General features: G+C 37.1%; 1 protein-coding gene across 2 annotated transcripts in view; it reads left to right on the top strand.

The window, feature by feature from the left end:
• The window catches only part of LOC127425585 (dysbindin-like), a 65,408-nt gene extending 44,234 nt beyond the window's left edge, over positions 1 to 21,174 (top strand). Inside the window, exons 1-4 of one of the 2 annotated variants that reach the window (XM_051671719.1) lie at positions 1,044 to 1,169; positions 9,902 to 10,054; positions 13,201 to 13,344; positions 20,741 to 21,174. In XM_051671719.1, coding sequence (XP_051527679.1) covers positions 1,118 to 1,169; positions 9,902 to 10,054; positions 13,201 to 13,344; positions 20,741 to 20,955 — 564 coding nt within the window. In that variant the 5' untranslated portion in view covers positions 1,044 to 1,117 and the 3' untranslated portion in view covers positions 20,956 to 21,174. Of the gene's footprint in view, positions 1 to 1,043; positions 1,170 to 9,901; positions 10,055 to 13,200; positions 13,345 to 20,740 lie in introns of those variants that run through there. The other variant, XM_051671720.1, reaches the window with a different exon arrangement.
• Positions 21,175 to 21,446: the final 272 nt, after the last annotated feature.

Here is a 21,446-nt window from a genome sequence, read left to right as displayed (position 1 = left end):
TTCATGCTTCCTTCTGCTGACCAGCTTTTTAAAGATGCTGATTTCACCAAAAGTTGGTTAAATGACCATGGTGTTGGTGTGCTTGACTGGCCAGCAAACTCACCAGACCTGAACTCCATAGAGAATCTATGGGGTATTGTCAAGAGGAAAATGAGAAATGAGAGACCAAAAAATGCAGATGAGCTGAAGGCCACTGTCAAAGAAACCTGGGCTTCCATACCACCTCAGCAGTGCCACAAACTGATCACCTCCATGCCACGCCGAATTGAGGCAGTAATTAAAACAAAAGGAGCCCCTACCAAGTATTGAGTACATATACAGTAAATGAACATACTTTCCAGAAGGCCAACAATTCAATAAAAATGTTTTTTTTATTGGTTTTATGATGTATTATAATTTTTTGAGATAGTGAATTGGTGGATTTTTGTTAAATGTGAGCCAAAATCATCACAATTAAAAGAACCAAAGACTTAAACTACTTCAGTCTGTGTGCATTGAATTTATTTAATACACAAGTTTCACAATTTGAGTTGAATTACTGAAATAAATTAACTTTTCCATGACATTCTAATTTATTGAGATGCACCTGTAGCTACACATCCCAAACAAGCTGAGAACTGTGTTCCTGAATTAGTTCATTGCTGTTGTATGCATCAGTAAATCAAGACAGTGACTAAACGGTCAACTTCACATTGTTCCTCTTAGCTGTCACGGTCACGGTGAGTCCACTGGTTTGTTTTCTTTTGTCATTACGTTCTCTCGTTTGGGTTCAGGTATCACTGACTCGCGTGATCAGCGTTGCCTTGGAAGCCTTGATTGTTTCCATGGTAACACTGATCGTGCCAGCTTGCTACGAATGAGTGGCACCAGATCGCCATAGTTCCCGGGCTATTTCTACCTTCCTCTGTTTTATGTTCATTGCTTGAGTCCTGTTTCTTACCACTCTCTCCCTCTGCCCTAGTATATCCTGTATCATGTCTGTATATTGGTTACCAGTCTGCGCTGCGTGCGCCGGGATTGTAGTTACCATCCTGCCTGTTTGCCTCGCCTCCTTGACGCTTGACTCCTTCTGAGTTTCTCCTCAGCGATACTTCTCTGCACTGGGACTGCTCTGCACATGACCACTACGTACACAAGCCTACATACACACCATCCTTCTCCACGCTGCAGTAGGTGCCGGGTTTCTCTCTCTAAGCTTTACCAGCCTTGCTGTATTCATATTAATAAACTGAGCATTGTTCTCTGCACTTGGATCTTTTGTCTCATCCTTCCTGACATTAGCAGCATGGAAAACAACTGTGGGTAACACTTTATAATAACTTTCATTAATAAATAATTTACAAACATTATACAATGCTTAACAGATCATTAGTTAATATATATTCAGATAGTTAGAAATATGAGATAATGTGCTTGTTAATGTTTACTAATGAATTTAACTAATATGAACTAATGATCTTTTAAGCATTATGTAATGTAAATTCAAATGCTTACAATTGATATTAAACTTTCATTCCTATATGGCTTTGCACTTTCTAACATCTATAAATGATTTTAGAAAATGTTACATAATGATGAACAGATCATTTGTTAATGTACACTTGAATGCTCATTTATAAATCATAAATTATTTATAAATGAGGTCATGCACTTTTTAACATTTACAAATGTTTTCAAAGATTATTAGTATTTTTCACCAATTTACACACTATTCATGTTTAAAAATTATTCATTAATGCAAGACATTTCTGTTTGTTTGTTAATGAATGTCAGTTTTTAATATTTAGACATCTTTACAAATCATTTATTAATAACTTGTTCATATTTTTTGTAGTACCCAATCTAAATTTGAAACTATTCATACATTGTAAATGTGTATAAAGGTTTACTAATGATTAGCCACAGGCGCTGCTGATACAGTTCTACTCAGTGGTCATTGAGTCTGTCCTCTGCACTTCAATAACTGTCTGGTTTGGTTCAGCTTCGAAAATCAGACATCAGAAGACTACATAAAAAATATGAACAAATGATTAATAAATTAGTTTTAAAGATGTGTAAAAGCATGCTTACCTGCATAAACAAACAGCAAATGTTTGGCTTTGTCAGACATTGGTTACTAATAAGCTAAACATTAGTAAATGATTTGTAAACATGAAGTGGTGAAAAATATTAATAATTTCTGAAAACATTTGTGAAAGTAAAAAAGTGCATAAGCTCATTTATAAATCATTTATTAACATATTTAGTGACATTTGTAAGCATTCAATTGGACATTAATGAATGATCTGTTTGTCATTATGTAACATTTTTTTTAAAATAGTATATTAATGTTAAAAAGTGCAAAGCCATATAGGAATGAAAGCTTAATAACATTTGTAAGTATTTTATTTGATATTAACTAATGATCTGTTAAGTATTGTGTAGGTTGTACTTCCTTCACCAGCTGAGGAAGTTCAATCTGCCACAGAAGCTTCTGATCACAGTTCTACTCAGCAGTCATTGAGTCTGTCCTGTGTATATCTATAACTGTCTGGTTTGGTTCAGCCACCAAATCAGACAGAAGGAAACTACAACAGACAGTCAGGATCGCTGAGACGATTATTGGTGTCCCCCTGCCCACCTTCCAAGACCTGTATGTCTCCAGAGTGAGGAAACATGCAGGTAGAATCACTCTGAACCCCCCACAACCTGCCCACTCCCTCTCTGAACTGTTCCCTCTGGCCGGCGCTACAGAGCACTGAGCGCCAGGACATCCAGGCACAAGAACAGTTTTTACCCTTAACAATTAAACTGCCTTCAGGACTCCCCCATAGTGCAATAATGTATAACTATGTCATGTACATATGTAAATTCACTCATATTTAATTCAATAACTGTGCATACCCCTACCTTGCACATACATTACAACATGCACATGTGCATACGCTATTCTGTTATGTCTATTTATACTCTTACCTTGTTTTATATTCTGTGTCTCACTGTAATGTTCTGTGTGCACTTGCTTGTTTGTCTTATCACCAAAAAAGATTCCTTGTGTACTTGAGCACACTTGACAATAAAGCTCATTCTGATTCTGATTCTGATGATAGTTAAATTCATTAGTTAACATGAACAAGTGCATTATCTCTATTTCTAACAATTTGAATATACATGAACTAATGATCTGTAAAGCACAAATTTTTTTTTATCAATGATTTATTAATGAAAGTTAGTATAAAGTGTTACCCAACTGTGATTCAAATTGTGATATAATTATATACAGAAAGAGCAAAGAGCATTCCTTTATAATCACTGAAGCTGTCAATCACTTCAGTTCAGCGTGAACTCACTGACTAAGTTCTGCACTCTTGCAAAATCTCCCGATATAATCAATGAAGCTATCTACACTGTGCAAAAGATTTCTTATTTACATTATTTCTACACCTTGTTGTTTATAATGAGAATATTCACTGAGTGGATTTCATCTGCACTTAAACGCCTCTGATTGACTGTTGCATTCATGCGCTCAACAGACATGTTTGTGATTTTTGAAAAATAAACATTGTTATTTTGATGTATTCATAATACATATGAAACACAATTCTCAGTTACCCATGGTTTTGGGAAGTCTGACTCATTTTCGCGATTCAGTTCTTTCAAACTGTTCTTTTCAATTATTACGATTGTTTTACATCTTGATTTCGATCAGAGATGCTCAGTGTTATTGTCAGTGAAGAACATTCTGTTTATGCATAGTTGTTTTAATCGTTTAATTTTCCAACAATAGTTTTCAATTAAGTTTCCATCTTTCATTTTAATTTGGATTAGCAAATATGAATTTGGCATTTAATGTTAACATGTGAATCAGTTTTGAACTAAAGCAATCAGATAAGTATCCACTAAGAATACATTATGATCCTGTTGAATAAACTAAAATTGTATTATTTCATTTACAATCTATTAGGATTCCTGTAGGATTTTTTTCTTCTTTTTAAAAATAAAGCCTGCAATAAAGAGCCATACATATGATACTTTTTTATCTTACTTTTATTACGGTTGAAGAATAAACTGCTTTGTGACACCTGGGGCATTTGGGTTATGAAGGCATCTTGTAAAACTGGACTGTTTTTTCTATATAGCTGTCTGTAAAATGTCAGAGCCTGCAGTGGTAAAATGTGCATTTGGAAACTTTGAAGAGGATTCTTCAAATATAAATTTAGCATCTTGGGTCATTAAAATGTACTGCCTGGTTCTTGAACCGACAGGTCTTGGTCTGGATCTGGGTCTTGAGGGGTCTAGTCTTGGTCTGGGTCTTGGATGATCTGGTCTTGACTACACCTCTGCCTATAGCAGACTGAGTATGCTTCGACTCAGTGTTCTCTAGTCCTTTAAAATGCTCAGTTTTATTTAATCAGTATTCTCTGGCCCTTTAGCGGACTCATTTTGCTTTGACTCAGTATTTTCTAGTCCTCTTTCACACTTGGAATGCTTTCATTCAGTGTACTCAAGTGCTCTTGAAAGCTCTGTATTTTTTACTCAGTATTTTCTGGCCCTCGAAAAGACACTATGCTGTGACTTAGTATTCTCTAGTCCTCTAGCAGACTTAGTATTTTTTGACTCTAGACTTGATTATCTAGTCTTTTTACTTTGAATCAGTACACTTCAGTCTTCTATAATTCTCAGTATTCTTTGGCTCAGTATTCTCTAGCCCTCTTGAAGACTCAGTATTCTTCTGTTCTCTAGATGACTAGTGTTCCTGTAGCTCATGCACTAGTAATGCCAAGACTGAGAATGTAAGCCACTTTGTAAAAAGCATCTTGCCAAATGTGAAGTCTCAGATTTTTTTTTAAATTCAGTATTCCCCAGTCCTCTAGAAGACTGCTATGCTCTAGTCCTCTGAGTATGTGTTTTCCAGAGAAAGGCAGACTCTTTTGTTAAGGTGACCAGACGTCCCCGTTTTTCCCGAGCGTTCAAGACAGCGTTCATATTGAAATATTAAATTGCAAGAAAGCCTGAGCAGCAAAGCCTACTGTGTGTTGTTTATTTTGACCAACAGAGGGGGCTGCTCACTATAGCAGCTTCAAATCATTCGTCTTCCTTTACTGATTACTTGGTCGGGCCAGTTATGCCACTGGACCAGGCAATTGAAGAGAATTATCATCATTGATATAAACTTCAAAGTAAGGCACACACACTAGCTAGTTATGTTATAAAGATATATTATGTATTTTCTAACAGGTTCTGAATTTGGCGCGGGATTGTATTGCACAGTGTAAAACGTTCCTGAAAGTTTGGCCTTCATAATGCAGGAATTCCCACACAGACCGCACAAACTATAACATGATGGTGAGAAGTAGTCAAATTAATCCCCGCAGATGAACAAATAAAATCAATAATTGTATCTTTAATCAGTGTATGTTGTGTATATCAGCGCTATCGGCCCACCATCCCCTCTCCCTCCCTGGCTGGCTGCATTCCATTTCAAATTTGTATCCCCTTCCCTCGCAAACTTCACTCTGTCTCATGGACTCGGATGTACGTCAATGCTTACGTTGCAAGAGAGTCAACTACTGGTGGAAGACATGCAATGGGTTTAACTGGAACACACTAAACCCTTGATCACTTCGAACATGTTGAAGGCTGATGTCAATTTGTGGATTATTTAGTGATTTTTGCTCCTGAGAAAACAATGTTTTTGGAGATTGATTTCAGAGGCTTGTGTATAAATCTCGTATGTTTAAAAAAAAAATTTCATTACAATAAATTGTTAGAAAGGATTAATCAAGATTTACACAAACGAAAATGTTAACACAACAATGAATACATAGGCTATAACTGTGTGATAAACAGTTTTAGGTAGCTACAAGTATTATGCTGTTAAATCTCAATATAACTTTTCTAAACTGCTTAATTGACTTAACTTCACTTCGTACATTAGAGATGTGTGGGGGTGGGGTTTATGAAGTGCAATCTGCTGTCACGTCACAATCGAATTGCATTGTGGGATACAACGAAGCGTACATCAGATTAGGCTCACTCCCTCTGTCAAAATCGAGGGGTCTGTCATCAGAAATTTCCCTCGCTCACTTAATGAAGTGGAACGGACTTCCAAAATGGTGGCGGGGATCCCCCCGAGGTGAAGTGATTAGGGGAGTTAGCGAGTAGATGTTTAAAGTGAAGTGGAACACAGCCCCTCTCGCACTAGTAATATTCACACACTAAAGGAAGCACCTTCTCACATATTTACTCATTTGTTGTATTACCATATACCTGAAATACATTTAAAATAAGAATATGACATTAATAACATTAATTAAAAAATTAAAATGTATAATAAAATATCTGCAAAAAATGTAGAGTTAGTCAGTATATCACAGCATAGATTATATTGTGCTTTCCAGGGAAACAAGTGACTGAAAAGGAGCACCATAATACATATGACTTGATCAAAATAAAAGGTAGAAATTTAGAAAAACAGGTCCATATGTGATAAACAGGTAACATGGTAATAATTATTATTATCATTATTATAAAATATTGAATATCTTTGTGTCATACGATAAAGTATGTTTTAGATGCTAAATGTTTACATTATTCACTGTATTCCATGAAATGATTAAGATGCTCAAATGCAGGGCCCCTGTGCTGTGAAGTCAGCTGCAATAGTACCTCATTGTTTATACATGTTTGTTTAGTTCACTTATATGCCACAATGTCATCTGTACAGCATAGAAAAGAATGAACTAATTGAAGATGAAACAAAAGATTTGAATTCCATTGAGACATAGGCTACAGTATTCAATAGAGCATGATATAAAAATATTTCCATGATTTGTTAACTTTATATTTTTGCCAAATCAACTTAGATTGACTAATTTGTTCAGATAACATAAGACTCTGTGTTTTTATTGAGTAAACTAATGGCACATTGGCAATGCACTGATATAATGTAAAAAAAAAAAAAAAAAAAAAAAAAAAAGGTTAATTCCAATAATTGTTTACTAGACCTTTTTATTCAAATTATTATTTATTTTATTGTAACATTTTGTTTTAAATGAACTCAAAATTTTAAGGCAACCAGCTTCCTTTTTTTTTTTTTTTTTTAAGTTTAACCAAAATAATTTCTTAGAGTGCATAGTTCAGCACATTACCACATTCACCATGGTCAGAATACATAAAATTCGATTTGTCCCCTTTTTTATTAATGAATAACATGAAATTTCATAACCTGTTGAACACTGAACTTGAAACATCCCCGGTTTTCATTTCAGAAATCTGGTCACTTTATCTTTTGTGTATGTTTCAGGTCAGTGAATCTGTATAGCAGCAACAGACAGAGGAGATCCTCTCAGGGGAAATAACAGTCTGGAGGAGTGCTAAACCTCTAACGTAAACTGAACTGTCTTTTATTTTTAACAGTGAAAGCTTAGGGAAAACTCTCTCAAATGGCACATTTGGAGCAAAATCAGTCAGGACAGCAAGGTAACAGACATGTGCTCATCTACATCTCTTCGTCATAATCCGATTATGACTGTGCATCAAATGGATAAGGAAGGACATGCACAGGACATCATTTTATTCATTGTGATCAGGCATTATACAGTATAATACGTGCATTACTAACTTGGAGTGTATTGTGTTCATGAACAGCACATTGGTAAGGAGATTGTGGGATGATAACTCAAGAGGACATGTGTGCACTCTTGATGAAACACCAGAGCTGCTTCCTCTTTTGGATGACCACAGTCCTTGATGAATCCACACAAAAGACCAAACAAAAGACACACACCCACAAAAGAATATTAGCAGTCTTATACACAGTAAAGTTACTGATGCTGGACTTAACAAGGAGCTAACAAGGAGCCCATCTGTTGCCCTCACACATACATAATATGCCCTTTGTCCAAAATCGCATACTGTCAGAATATGTACTGTATTTGATGAAGGACGCTCTTCTCAGCCGGTAAAATGGTACAGTCTTTAGGTATGCACACAGTAGTATAAAAAGAATCCGGACATACTTCATCCAGGGATGTGGGTATTGACCCTTGTCCCAAATATATGATATAATAACAACCATGAGAATATTTTACTCTGGTTTTGATAAACAAGCAGCATTTAAACACAAGGAACAACTTTGTTCTTTTGAGTCAAGTATACACTCACCGACCACTTTATTAGGAACACCTGTACACCTACTTATTCATGCGATTATCTAATCAGCCAATCGTGTGGCAGCAGTGCAATGAATAAAATCATTCAGATACGGGTCAGGAGCTGCAGTTTATGCTAAGTTATGCACATCAACCATCAGAATAGGGAAAAAACATCCAGTGAGCGGTAATTCTGTGGACAGAATCGCCTTGTTGGTGAGAGAGGTCAATGGAGAATAACCAGACTGGTTTGAGCTGACAGAAAGGCTACGGCTAACTCAGATAACCACTCTGTATTTGCTGTCTGCTGTTCCATTCCCCTCAAGGTTCGACGTGTTATGCATTCTGAAATGCTATTCTGCTCACTGCAGTTGTACAGAGTGGTTATCTGAGTTACCATAGCCTTTCTGTCACTGGATGTTTTATGTTTTTGGCACCATTCTGAGTAAATACTAGAGACTGTTGTGTGTGAAAATCCCAAGAAATCAGCAGTTACAGAAATACTCAAACTAGTCCGTCTTTCACCAAAAATCATGCCACGGTCGAAATCACTGAGATAAAAAATTTTCCCCATTCTGATGGTTGATGTGGACATTAATTGAAGCTCCTGACTCGTATCTGCATGATTTTATGCCTTTTACTGCTGCCACACGATTGGCTGATTAGATAATTGCATAAATAAGTAGATGTACAGGTGTACCTAATATAGTGGTCGGTGAGTGTATATAGTACTTACAGTTTAAATGAGCCGCCCGATGAGCGGTTCAATGCAGTTCTTTTAAATTCACCATTTTGAACTTGATGTCTCCTTAGCTCCCGAGGGATTATGGAATAGTAAAGTGTCCAGTTGATCCGCATTTCAGAATCTCACCGGAAACAGTAGGACATCCGGATATTTCTCGCTTACTGTTTTATGAATACTGAGGATTCAAACATACTTCTTCATTGGCATACTATGTAGTAGGGAAGTATGGATATTCAGGCCCAGCAACAGACTGTCAGGTCGCTGTAGCCCAATAAAGCAGCTCTAGTCATTCACATGCACTCCAGCCCACATAGATGCAAAAGGAGAAAGTGAAATAGAGAGTAAGACAAATCGAGACAAAAGATGAAAAAAGAGATTGTGGTGGCTTTTGAAGAGGAATTGAGGCACATGCATGTTCCATAAAGTGTTAAGAGTAATTAATAACTTTTGGGGAAGCTCACTGTGTACAGTATGTTTGTTTGAACTCTCTAATTCTAAATAGGTTCACAGAATGTTGCAAGATTTTAGATTTAGTTCAATATGAACTCATGCATAGAATGGAATATGACATTTGATCAAAAGTGAGACTTTATTTTTACATTTTAGAAGTTGTTTCAAGGAATCAGTGGGGTATGAACTCGTATTTTTATATGATACCATGTTGTTCACCACAGAAAATTATTCTGAATCGTCCCTCAGTTTGTAAACAAAAATGACTTATTAACACTTAAAATTGAAGTCTTTGGTGGACTTCCCTATGGTTCAGTGGAGTGGTTTGTTTGAGCAACATTTGTCCCGACCTATGGCATGAGTTTGGGCCGTTACTACCTGTACAATAGCAAATTTGGGGTGTGGCAGTAGAAGTATTTGGGATATCTAATTGGAAACATTGTTTTTATTATTATTATTATTATTATTATTGCAACTATGCTTGGTGTCGCTAGTAGCACAGAAACTACACGCTTTGTCGCTTCAACTTTAACAAAGTTTGTCTTATCGGCATCTTCTCGTCCTCCAATCACAGCGGAGCTGGAGCATGCTCAGAGAGTCCCTGAGGCAGAGCCTGTGCAGCCACAGGTAAAACTGAAGGAAAGGCAGAAGTTTTTGGAGGAGGCTTTTCAGCAGGACATGGAACACTACTTGTCCACAGGGTACCTGCAGATCACAGAAAGGAGAGGTGAGCGATACCCACACCCCTCATGAATACTTTAACTGGATCAACATGCACCATACACTCTACCAATAGATATGGAAGCAATTTAAATAAATAATAATAAAATAATTTTGTCTTAGTGAAAAGCTGTTATATCCTAAGTAAATGTCTACTCAGTCTTGTACAAAAACACCCTGCAGTCATTATTACAATTAATGTAAGTACCCACCATATTGGATAGAAGAGGCTATTCCCAGCCCCTAACTCCATAAACTAAGTGTTCCTTTCATCTTCCTCCCCCTTCAATTTGTCTAAAATGACTCAGGAGGCACATTGTTGCAAGATGAATGTAGAAAAGAGTTGCTGAAGGGAGTTGTGGTGGAACAGCAAGCATACTATTATGCTGGCCTGATGGTAGAGAAACTCCATTGAAGCAGAAAATGTAAAGGCAGTGAGGTAATTAAAAGGTCAGGGCTTGGGTCAGCCAGTGGGGGAATATGCCAGAATCAAAAAGTGAAATGTTTTATGATGCAATAATGAAAGTTCACCTGAAAATGGAAAATCCTTGTTTACTCAACCTCATTTTGTTCCAAACTCTTGAATTTCCTTCTTAAGTATAACACAAGATGATTTTGCTCCTTTTTGTTCTAAACAATGAATGTGTTTTCTGAATTTTTTTCTGAAATCGTTTTGCATGCCCTCGCAATAGTTTGCGTTCCCTTGCGATGAGTTTTGCGTTCCCTCACAACAGTTTGCATTCCCCTGCAATAAGTTTTGCATTCCCCTGCAATAGTTTTGCGTTCCCTTGCAATAGTTTCGCAACAGTTTGCGTTCCATCACAATAAGTTTTGCATTCCCACACAATAGTTTGTGTTCCCTTGCAATAGCCTCACAACAGTTTGCATTCCCTCGCAATAGTTTTGCGTTCCCTTGCAATAGCTTCGCAACAGTTTGCGTTCCATCACAATAAGTTTTGCGTTCCTTTGCAATAGCCTCACAATAGTTTGCGTTCCCTCACAATAAGTTTTGCATTCCCCCGCAATAGTTTGCATTCCCTTGCAAAAGCCTCGCAATAGTTTTTGCATACCCTCTCAGTAAGTTTTGAGTTCCCTCGCAATAGTTTGCGTTCCCACGCAATTCCTTTTGCATTCCCTCACAAAAAGTTTTGCATTCCCTTGCAATAAGTTTTGCGTTCCCTCGCAATAGTTTGCGTTCCCTTGCAGTAGCCTCGCAATAGTTTTGCGTTCCCAAATTTCATAATAAAAGTACGTATCTTCCTACCATGTGAGCAATTCAAGCTTGAAGTACATGTTTTTACGAGCTGTGTCAGCAGGGGGTAGTCAGCACGCCTCATCAAACCACACAAGCAGCGTGGCATGTATGTTATATGTTTCTGATTTACCAAAAGAATCAGCTCATTAAAGTCATTCGTTTGAGAATAAGACTACACTGTTGTGTATTTCACGCTGTAGATTCAGTAGATGGGCAGTGCTGCTGTATTGCGCTGCAGGAAACACTGTTGGAGTATTTTAGTATGGTTCAATGGAAGTAAATTAATGACAAATTTATTTGAAACAAAAAAGCACACTGAATTGCACTAATTGAAAAATAAACACATTGCATTAACAGTGCTTGCATTTTTGGGGATGTGATTTCATATGGTTACATATTTAAGCTATGAGAATTTCAATTTAAAACTTTTCGCACAAAATTGTATCATTTAAAATTCAATATTAAATATTCACCTTCAAAAATTCAGCTCCAAAATATTCCATATTATTTATTTTTTTATTCATCTTTATTATTCAACAAATAATATTCAGTCCATTATAATTTGCTTTGCAAAATTTGCCTCATATTCGCCTATTCGCCAAATTCAAACCTATTGAAGAGCAAGGGCAGGGTAAAAGACTTCAAATTCAGCAAAACTTAAATTTGCGTCTTATTTTCACACAAAGCCATCATATGGCTTCAGAAGACTTGGAATATAGAGCACGAGTCATATGAACTGCTTTTATTGTATATTTTTTGTCATTTTCCAAACTCAGTAGCCCAGTTCCCCAATTTTATTGTATGGAAAAGAGCAGCCAGATCATTCTGCAAAAAAATAATCTTTTGTGTTCTATGGATGAAAGAAAATAATTTGGGTTTGGAATAACATGACTGAGTAAATGATGACAGAATTTTCACTTTTTGGGTGAACTCTTCCTTTAAGTAGACCTGGTTACCCCTCAACTCAGGAATTTATGAAGTATAAACGGGAATTGTTTTGGTTCAAAAGTACTCTTTGTGTATGTATGCAGTTGTGTTTGTATCTCAGTTCTGTAAAAGGGGAGCTAACACCTCTCTCTCTTTGCTGTCCACCTCCCTGTGCCGCTGCGCTCTTACTCAACCTTGAGGTACGCAGCTCACCGCTCTGCTTACTGATGTCACGTTCACACACGCACATGTGACGGGCATGCCTCACGCTGCAGTCTGTGTTTGAAGCATGCGCTAATGACATCACAGAGTCAACATGACAGCAAGGAGACGAATCCAGGAGAAAGCTTAGAAGATCAAATATGGTCTGACACAACCAAATTTGTTCTTCTATTAGGCGAGAGATGACTCAGAACTCATCCAAGGGGGTTCTGTGTTCACAGAGATGGGGACTCCATGTATTAAAGACTGCAGGTTTTATGGCTTTTAGACCTTGTTTATTAGCTTTGAAGCCATACATATGGTAGTGTACTCCTAAAAGTTGACAAAATTTACCTTTATCAGTTATATACACATTTAAAATTTACATTATTTCTCTTCTGGGAAAACTGGACCAAACATATTGATGACTCATCTGGCACTACACAGATTTTTAAACAATCTCTAGAATGAGAATGTTCCTCCCCCTAAAAAAAACCTGCAACCAACTAGCAAATCATGGTTTATGGCTCAGATGTAAACTAAAGCCTATTAAAAAAAATAAAAAAATAAAAAAAGGATGAGCCCTTCAATATGTCCCACCCAAACTTCCCGTTTCAAAAATAAATGTCAACACAGGAAACTGCGCACATCAAACTATTTCATGGGGTCTTTAACGTTCATCCTGGACTCAAATCCTTGATATACTGTAGCTCAATGTTGGGGTGTGACGTTACAAGAAATGAATTTGTTTCTCTTTCTTTGGTGCACAGAGACAATAGGAAGCATGTCTTCTATGGAGGTGAATGTAGACATGCTGGAGCAAATGGACCTGATGGACATGTCTGACCATGAGGCGTTGGACGTCTTTCTCAACTCTGGTGGCGAGGACAACAGCATGGCCTCACCACTGCTCGGTATAATATAGTACATATACACAGTGACATTTTCTATCCATGAATCAACGGCTACGTTCACACAGTCCATGTTTAGGATTGACAACCGTGTTTACTTATAGGTGTGACTCTTGAACAGCTTACAGTAGCCGATCGAATACTGACTGTATGAACACATAACCAAAGTCAATCCCCTTTTCTATTCCTGCGATAGCCTTGAATAACAACTGTAAGATGGATCTGACAGGATCTAAAACCTTCCGATGACAATGGCTCATATTTTTATCTCTGTGACTTATTCTCAAATTGCAGCTGACAGTTTGGTTATAAAGTGCGGTTGTCACTCTTGTTTATAACTGAACTGCTTGTGAACGTAACCGTATTTAGCACTTTAAAACAGGGATAACAACTGTATTCTAGTACTGTGTGAATATAGACAATATACTGGCATACTCTGTGGGAGCAGTTTGCATTCATGTCTTTTTCAAGTGGAGTCCAATTGATTTCCATACATCACACTTAACTAATGACGAATATGGCTCCCTGGCATCCCCTGCATATGTTTAAAGAACTCTGTAGGTCCACTAATGCTGAGATGCCATTAAATTAGTGCTGACATTTACTGCCACCGTCAGCAGAACACACTGAGATGATGTAGATGCCGTTTGATTGGATCCTGCGAAGAACAAACAGGTTTTACAATTATCACTAATTACATTGAGCTGCAAAACAATTTCTCTGGATTATACAGTCAACATCAGGTCACTCTACTCCCTCGCTCTGTTGCAAAACACAGTGAGTCACCTCATTTGCCTAGTTTCCATCTACTTTTTGAGCTGTTTTGTTATTGACAAAGTGAAAATGCAAAATTTGTGAAATTTGCCGTCTTCTACCTGTTTCCATTCAAATGGCCTTTTATCTATAAATATGGTGTGCATGATGACGTCATGCTTAAAAACAGTTTGTTGCATAAGTTTTGGTTTATCACAAAAGAAATCTGCCGTTAAGCCGTTTCCATACAGAAATGTGTGTTAATCGCTAATTGTGTACCTTTTGCATCCCAGATGTCCTTAATTAAATAACAGGTGCATTGTACATGATATTTGTGTCGGCACTTCTGGAAGTGTTATGACGCAGATGTGTTTGCATCATCAGATCTGTGCAGGTATGCCGTTAAGATCAATCCATAACAGTGTGATTAATGCTTCACATACAATAAATTGGCTTTCAAGGATTTATGCCTTGTCATCATGATTAACACAGGCTAACGATTGGGGTAAATTATGTCATGTGACACTATATTTTTGCATTAATGCCAATTTTCTCAACAAAAAGTGTTTCCAAACCATTTCACTTCGTGAAGTATCGACACAGAGTTTATGCGTCTAAACGGAAATATATTATGTTGACACTTGTGAAATTTCCATCAGCTATATCGGTAAACTTTTTGATGCGCTACACATTTTGTAGGCAAAAAAAACCCTCGAATGGAAACATAGTTATTGACTACTGTCTTTCTACATACGCAGCTACCTTCTTAAGGCCCTGATATACTTCCGGAGAATTTCTACTTTGAGAATTACTTGTGTACTAATGACAAAAAGCAGAGCACTTTATTCACTGTGAAGCGCAGCACATGCAGACTATATATTTGTATAATTAAAGCATGGCTTTTTGTAGTTTAATAAGCACATTAGCCCATTTAGCGAACTGCTTTTCCAGAGGTGAGAAGTGAAGCTGTCAAAAACATCCGTTTGAAAAAAATGCGGCAGAAATACAGTGGTGGCCAAAAATATTGGCACCCTTGGGAAATATGAGCAAAGAAGGCTGTGAAAAAAATCAGCATTGTTTATCCTTTTGATCTTTCATTAAAAAAAAAAAAAAAAAAAAAAAAAATCTAACCTTTAATTGAAGTAAAACAATTAAAAGAGGGGAAATATCTCCTTATTAAATAAATATTTATCTCCAAAACACGCTGGCCACAATTAATGGCACCCCTAGAAATTATTATGAGTAAAATATATCTGAAGTATATTCCCATTCATATTTGACCAATTTATTTTTTATTTTTCTCCCAATTTGGAATGCCCAATTCCCAATGTGCTTTTAAGTCCCTGTGGTGGCGTAGTGAATTGCCTCAGTCCGGGTGGTGGAGGACGAATCCCAGTTGCCTCCGCGTCTGAGATAGTCAACCCGCGCATTTTTTCACGTGGCTTGTTGAGCGCGTTGCCACGGAGACATAGCGCGTGTGGAGGCTTCACACCATCCACCACGGCAACCACACTCAACTCACCACGCGCCCCACCGAGAACGAACCATATTTTAGCGATCACGAGAAGGTTACCCCATGTGACTCTACCCTCCCTAACAACCGGGCCAATTTGGTTGCTTAGGAGGCCTGGCTGGAGTCACATATTTAAAAACAATTTGTGCACCTGTGTGACTAAGAACATGAAATTGTTCAGCCATGACTTCCTGTTTCACAGGGGTATAAATATGAGGTAATATACATGCCAAATTCCCTTAATCACCAATAACAGTGGGTTAGACTAAAGAATATAGTTCTGATGTGCAGCAAAAGGTTGTTGAGCTTCACAAAATGGGAAGTGGCTATAAGAAAATAGCCAAAGCATTGAAAATGCCAATTTCCACCATCAGGGTGATAATTAACAAGTTCCAATCAACTGGAGATCTTAAGAATCGGCCTGGAAAAGGACGTGTGTCTATATTGTCTCCACGCATGGTGAGGAGGATGGTTCAAGTGGCCAAAGAATCTCCAAGGATCACAGCTGGTGGTAAAAAAACAACAACAACAAAAAAAACATTTAAATATCAGACATCACCTTCATCACCACAAGTTGTTTGGGACTGTTTCAAGAAAAAAAAAAGAAGAAAAAAAAAGCTTCTGCTCTCATCCAACAACAAACTCAAGCATCTTCAGTTTGCCAGACACTACTGGAACTTCAAATGGGACTGGGTTCTATGGTCAGATAAAACAAAAACAGAGCTTTTTGGCAGGAAACACCAGAGAAGGGTTTGGCGCACACAGAGATGAAGAAGTACTCAATGCCCACAATTAAATGTGCTGCTGGATCTTTAATGTTGTGGGGCTGTTATTCTGCCAGAGGCCCTGGACATCTTGTTCGGATACATGGCATCATGGACTCTATCAAATACCAACAATTAAAAAATCTAAACCTTACTGCCTCATAAGACATTATAAGAGAAGACTCAGAGCTGTTATCTTGGCAAAGAGAGATTGCACAAAGTATTGAATAAAAGGGTGCCAATAATTATGGCGTTTTGGAGAAAAATATTTATTTAATGATGAGACATTTCCCCTGTTTCAATTGTTTTACTTCAATTAAAGGTTAGATTTTTGTGATGTTTTTGAATGAAAGATCAAAAGGATAAGTTTCACAGCCTTCTTTGCTCATATTTACCAAGGGTGCCAATATTTTTGGCCACAACTCTATATATTACTTCTGTATAGTAAATGTATTATAGTAGTAATAATAATAATAATATATAAATAATAATTACATTATATTTAAACAATATCTCAAGCAAGTGTTTTCTCACTGCTTTCATTAATACTGTGACGATCTACTGTGCAGTGCTGTATTTGACCATAATAATAATAATAATAATAATAATAATAATAACAAAAAACTACAATTTTGGCTTTTGGATTGTGCTGTGAGGATCAGTATAGATGCTCTTCATTTAATAAAAAAAAATAATGCATTGATATGTTGTAAAGTAATTTTTCTGTTTTCATTGTATTAAAATTCTATGAATTCATTTGATTAGACAGTTTTTTTGTTTGTTTTTTTTTTTTTTGTATTATTATAAAATGTAATGAAACTTTAAAACCCAGAATTCAGAGAAAATACAGAGACAATACAATACAATGAAAATATCCTGCAAAGGATACATTCAATGCCATAGAATGACCAAAACTTAGGCAGCATAATTTTGTTGCCTGCCTTTTGGAACAAGCTTCAACCTTGGGAGTGTGCCTATTGACGATAGCATATTTTGCAAAGCTAACAATGTGATACTCTAATAATGAAGCAATATCACACAAGCAAGAGTGCTGTTGTTCCTTATATGAGCACGGCTGTGATTCGGCCGCAGGCTTCTTACATTTCTTCTCCGCCACTGAAAATAGTTACAAAAGAAGCACTCTCTATGCTGTTTAATACTCTGGGTTTGAACTACTGATGTTTCGTTCATAATTGAATCAGTGTTTTTGAAGTAATCTATTAGGTGAACAAATTGTTCACCTAATAGATTACTTCAAAAACACTGATTCAATTATGAATCAGTGTTTTTGAAGTAATCTATTAGGTGAACAATTTGTTCTTGTTTCGGCGGTGAACAACTATGTGTTTTTTAACTAATCAGTCATTAACGAATCAATAATTAAATGACTTACTCCACGAACATGGAAAAGCTGAGTGAAACAAAAAGTGAAGCGTTACAGTGCTGTTGGAATATATATCAGCACTCTTGGAACGCCACCTATCCAATCAAATCTGAGGACTGGAACTGTTATATAAGCATTAAAAATACATAGCGTGCACAAATATTGGGTAAAATAGTTAATTTTTAATTATATTTAACTATCTTTATCAATACTTTTTGCTATTGAATGAAAAATATTTTTAATGGACATTTCTCTGTCTGCTTATGAGCTTGTAGCAATAAATGATGGGATTGGCTTATCAGACAAAAATACATAGGATACTACTGTAAAATTTTACTCAGTCAAGGTATTGTAGAAGGCAACATAATTTTGCTGCCTTTGCGTCAGGATGGGAGGATGTCGAAAATGTCTTAAAATGCTGTCTAGGTAGGCAGCTCACTAAGTTTTGGAACATAGCTCTTGTCTGAATTGGCATTTAGGTGTATTTACACATGTTTAATGCTGCTCAGAGGTGGCATAAATGCAGTAGCACAGCAATTACAATTGCATAAATAATGTTATGAGACGACTGTTTTAAATATAAAGTTATGAATATATAAATATAGAAAAATTATACTTTTAAATATGAAACTATAAATTAGGAAATATAAGCTCTTTCATGACAACAACAAAGTTTAAAAGGGTCATGACATACTCTTATTTATATTTTTATTATCTTCCCTGAGGTCAACTTATAATGTTAGTGACGTTTTTTTTTTTTTTTGCACCAGAACAGTCATAATTTAGTCATATATAATACATTTCCACCCTGTCTCTGGACCTCTGTCTGAAATGCTTGGTTTTAAGCTGCCTGGCCCTTTAAGACTTCAATGTAAACACCCACTGTTGTGATTGGCTAACATTGTGCAGCCCTTCCAAAACAGCCATATTTGAAACTCAATCCAAAGAAAATGACCAAATTCCACACAACATTATAAAACTGCATTTCAGGGTTAACACCTAACATACACCCAACACATTTCATCTTAATATATCAAACTGTTCACTCAAGCACAGCATAAACCAGTGGTTCCCAACCCTGTTCCTGGAGCCCCCCCAACACTGCACATTTTGTATATCTCCCTTTTCTGACACACACAATTCAGGTCTTGGAGTCTCCATTAACGAGCTGATGAGTTGAACCAGATGTGTCTGATTAGGGAGATATCCAAAGTGTGTAGTGTTGGGGGGCCTCCAGGAACTGGGTTGGGAACCACTGGCATAACATATCAAACAGTCATGACATCTGAAACATTCGTGAATGGAATTGGTTACTTATGGTTTTCATCCAATAGTCCAATTGCAAATGCCTTATCTTTCAATAACAGTTCCTTTGCAAAGCTTGAATCATATTGTGAATGGTTCACAAGCAATCCATACTGATATGAGCTGAAAAAAAACCCAAAAAAAAACAATCCATGTTGAAATCATCTGAATACGCAAACGTATCCACGGTGATGTTGAGTGCTTCAACAGGCCAAAGCAAAAACACTGGTCTTTACCAAAGTGACATCTTACATTTTCCCAGTTTGTTTACACATAGGTCTACATGTGTTTCTCCCAGTCAGTGACAGCAGCAGAATAAGATGCGTTTTTAAAAGTTGTGCATGTACCATTCTTAAAACTTGGCGCACATCGCCAGTATTGTGCAGAAGACCAACAATTAAAAATAGTACAGATGGGTGCAAAAAACGGTCCAGGACGCCTTCAAAACAGCACAACAGCAAGACAGCAAACAGCAAGATGAAAAGAATGGGGGATCCTTTTTACAGTTATAACTTGACATTGCGTCTTTTAAAAGCGGCGTGAGAGGCATGATAATGGTCAAAGCTGTTCGGCATTAGTTAAACATTAAACATTTAAATCCAGACAGGGATGTGTCCAGGATTTATTTTTACCAGGGGTGGCATCCTGTAATTTCGTCTGCCAGACATTTGGTGGGGGGAGGGGGGGGGGGGGGACGTTGTTATGGACCATGCCGCGAAACGGACCGTTTAAGCTGTTGCACACTGTCTCCAGGACGCAAGCAGGGTGGCAAAGCTCATTTTTAGGGTGGCAGCTGCCCCGTGCCACCCTTCTAGCCCCGCCCCTGAATCCAGATAGATACATTAAGGTGTCTTATATAAGTCCCCTTTGGATGTATCTATCATGAAAGGCACCATCTCTCTCCTCTTCACCTGTGTGACTGACTGAGTACCAGTGGGTGGTGCCAAGGGTGCAATGACGAAAAATAGGCATTAATGTCTTGCTAAAGAGGCAGTCATATGCAAATGTATTTGGTCCATGTGACGTCACAAGTTCCACAAATTCCAAAAGAGCCGTTTTTGCAGCTTGGTTTAAATAAATGCTCTTTTTCTATTGAGGAGGAAGATTTTAGTTCTGAAGCTTATAGTATGTTTTTAAAGTGCAATGACTTCTTATGTCAAAAGATCAAGGAAAATTTGATTCCTCATGTCATGACCCCTTAAAGGCTACTTCATTTACACAGAACGAAAGCAGCATCAGAAATACCTTTTAATATTAGAGGCTGAAGTGGGACAGAGCAAGAATTATTCAGTCTGGTATTTGTGGAATTGCATCTTTACACATTATTTTGAGCAGGCACAGAGCAGCCTTAAATCGGCTGAGTAAAGATAACTTGAGAATCCCATTAACTCCCAAGACTGATGACTCATTTCTCTAGAAATTTGCATCCCTTAATCATCAACCTCTCTTTCTCTTTATTTGTTTTCAATTATATTTTATTTTGTGTGTTTATATGTGTGTGACTCAGGCTTGACCACGGGATGTTGTTGAGGGTTTGGGTGGGTTTTGGGATTGGGAAGGGGGATATTAGGGGATAAAAGGGGATAATTGTTTGATTCTGTTCATGTATATTGTAATTTATTTTATGTCATACATTAAGAATCAATAAAAACTGTTAATCAGATAATGAATCTCTCTCAGGTCCAGACGTGGAGTCATTCACTTCTGAGATCACTCTTCAGGTACCCACCCAGGCAGACTTGAGACATAAGCTCGCCTCTCTGTCCTCCACCTGCACAGACTCTGCCAGCCAGGACACAGAGGCAGGGGAAGAGGAGGAGGATGATGAAGAGGATGATGAAGATGATAAGAGGGGACAGACTGGCATCCTTGGCTCATCCAATCAAGAACTGTGAGAGCAGCAGCTCATCCTGAACACAATGAGGATGAACAACAGACTGTGAGAAGAAGTGATGTAATTAGCAGTGTGCTATGCACTTGTATCCAAAGGAAGAGTGTACAATTGTGTTTTATGAAACCCTATCAGTTTTGGCAAAGAAATTCTTTATGTGCTGTGCAGTTTAAGCCCGATCCTGTGCCTGCCCTCAAAATCAATAAATATATTTTATTCAGTTGGACATTTCACTTCAGACAAGTTAGTAATGATTTTGGGTCCGTTTGCCCTTCTGGGCCATTGTTGTCAGTTGTAAAGGTATAAAATACAAACCATTCCCAGTTATAGATTTTTATTTTATTTTTTATTATTCTGTACATTCGTATATTTCAAAATGTATTTCTTAATGTGGTTAACTCGTTCTAAAGCTTTTCCAAATATATATACAGTGGCAAGAAAAAGTATGTAAAGCCTTTGGAATTAGCTGTTTTTCTGCATTAAATGGTCATAAAG

This window comes from Myxocyprinus asiaticus, chromosome 34 (assembly GCF_019703515.2).
Source record: "Myxocyprinus asiaticus isolate MX2 ecotype Aquarium Trade chromosome 34, UBuf_Myxa_2, whole genome shotgun sequence".
NCBI lineage: Eukaryota > Metazoa > Chordata > Actinopteri > Cypriniformes > Catostomidae > Myxocyprinus > Myxocyprinus asiaticus.
The sequence above is the reverse complement of the archived record's forward strand: the minus strand, read 5'-3'. Positions and strand labels throughout refer to the sequence as shown.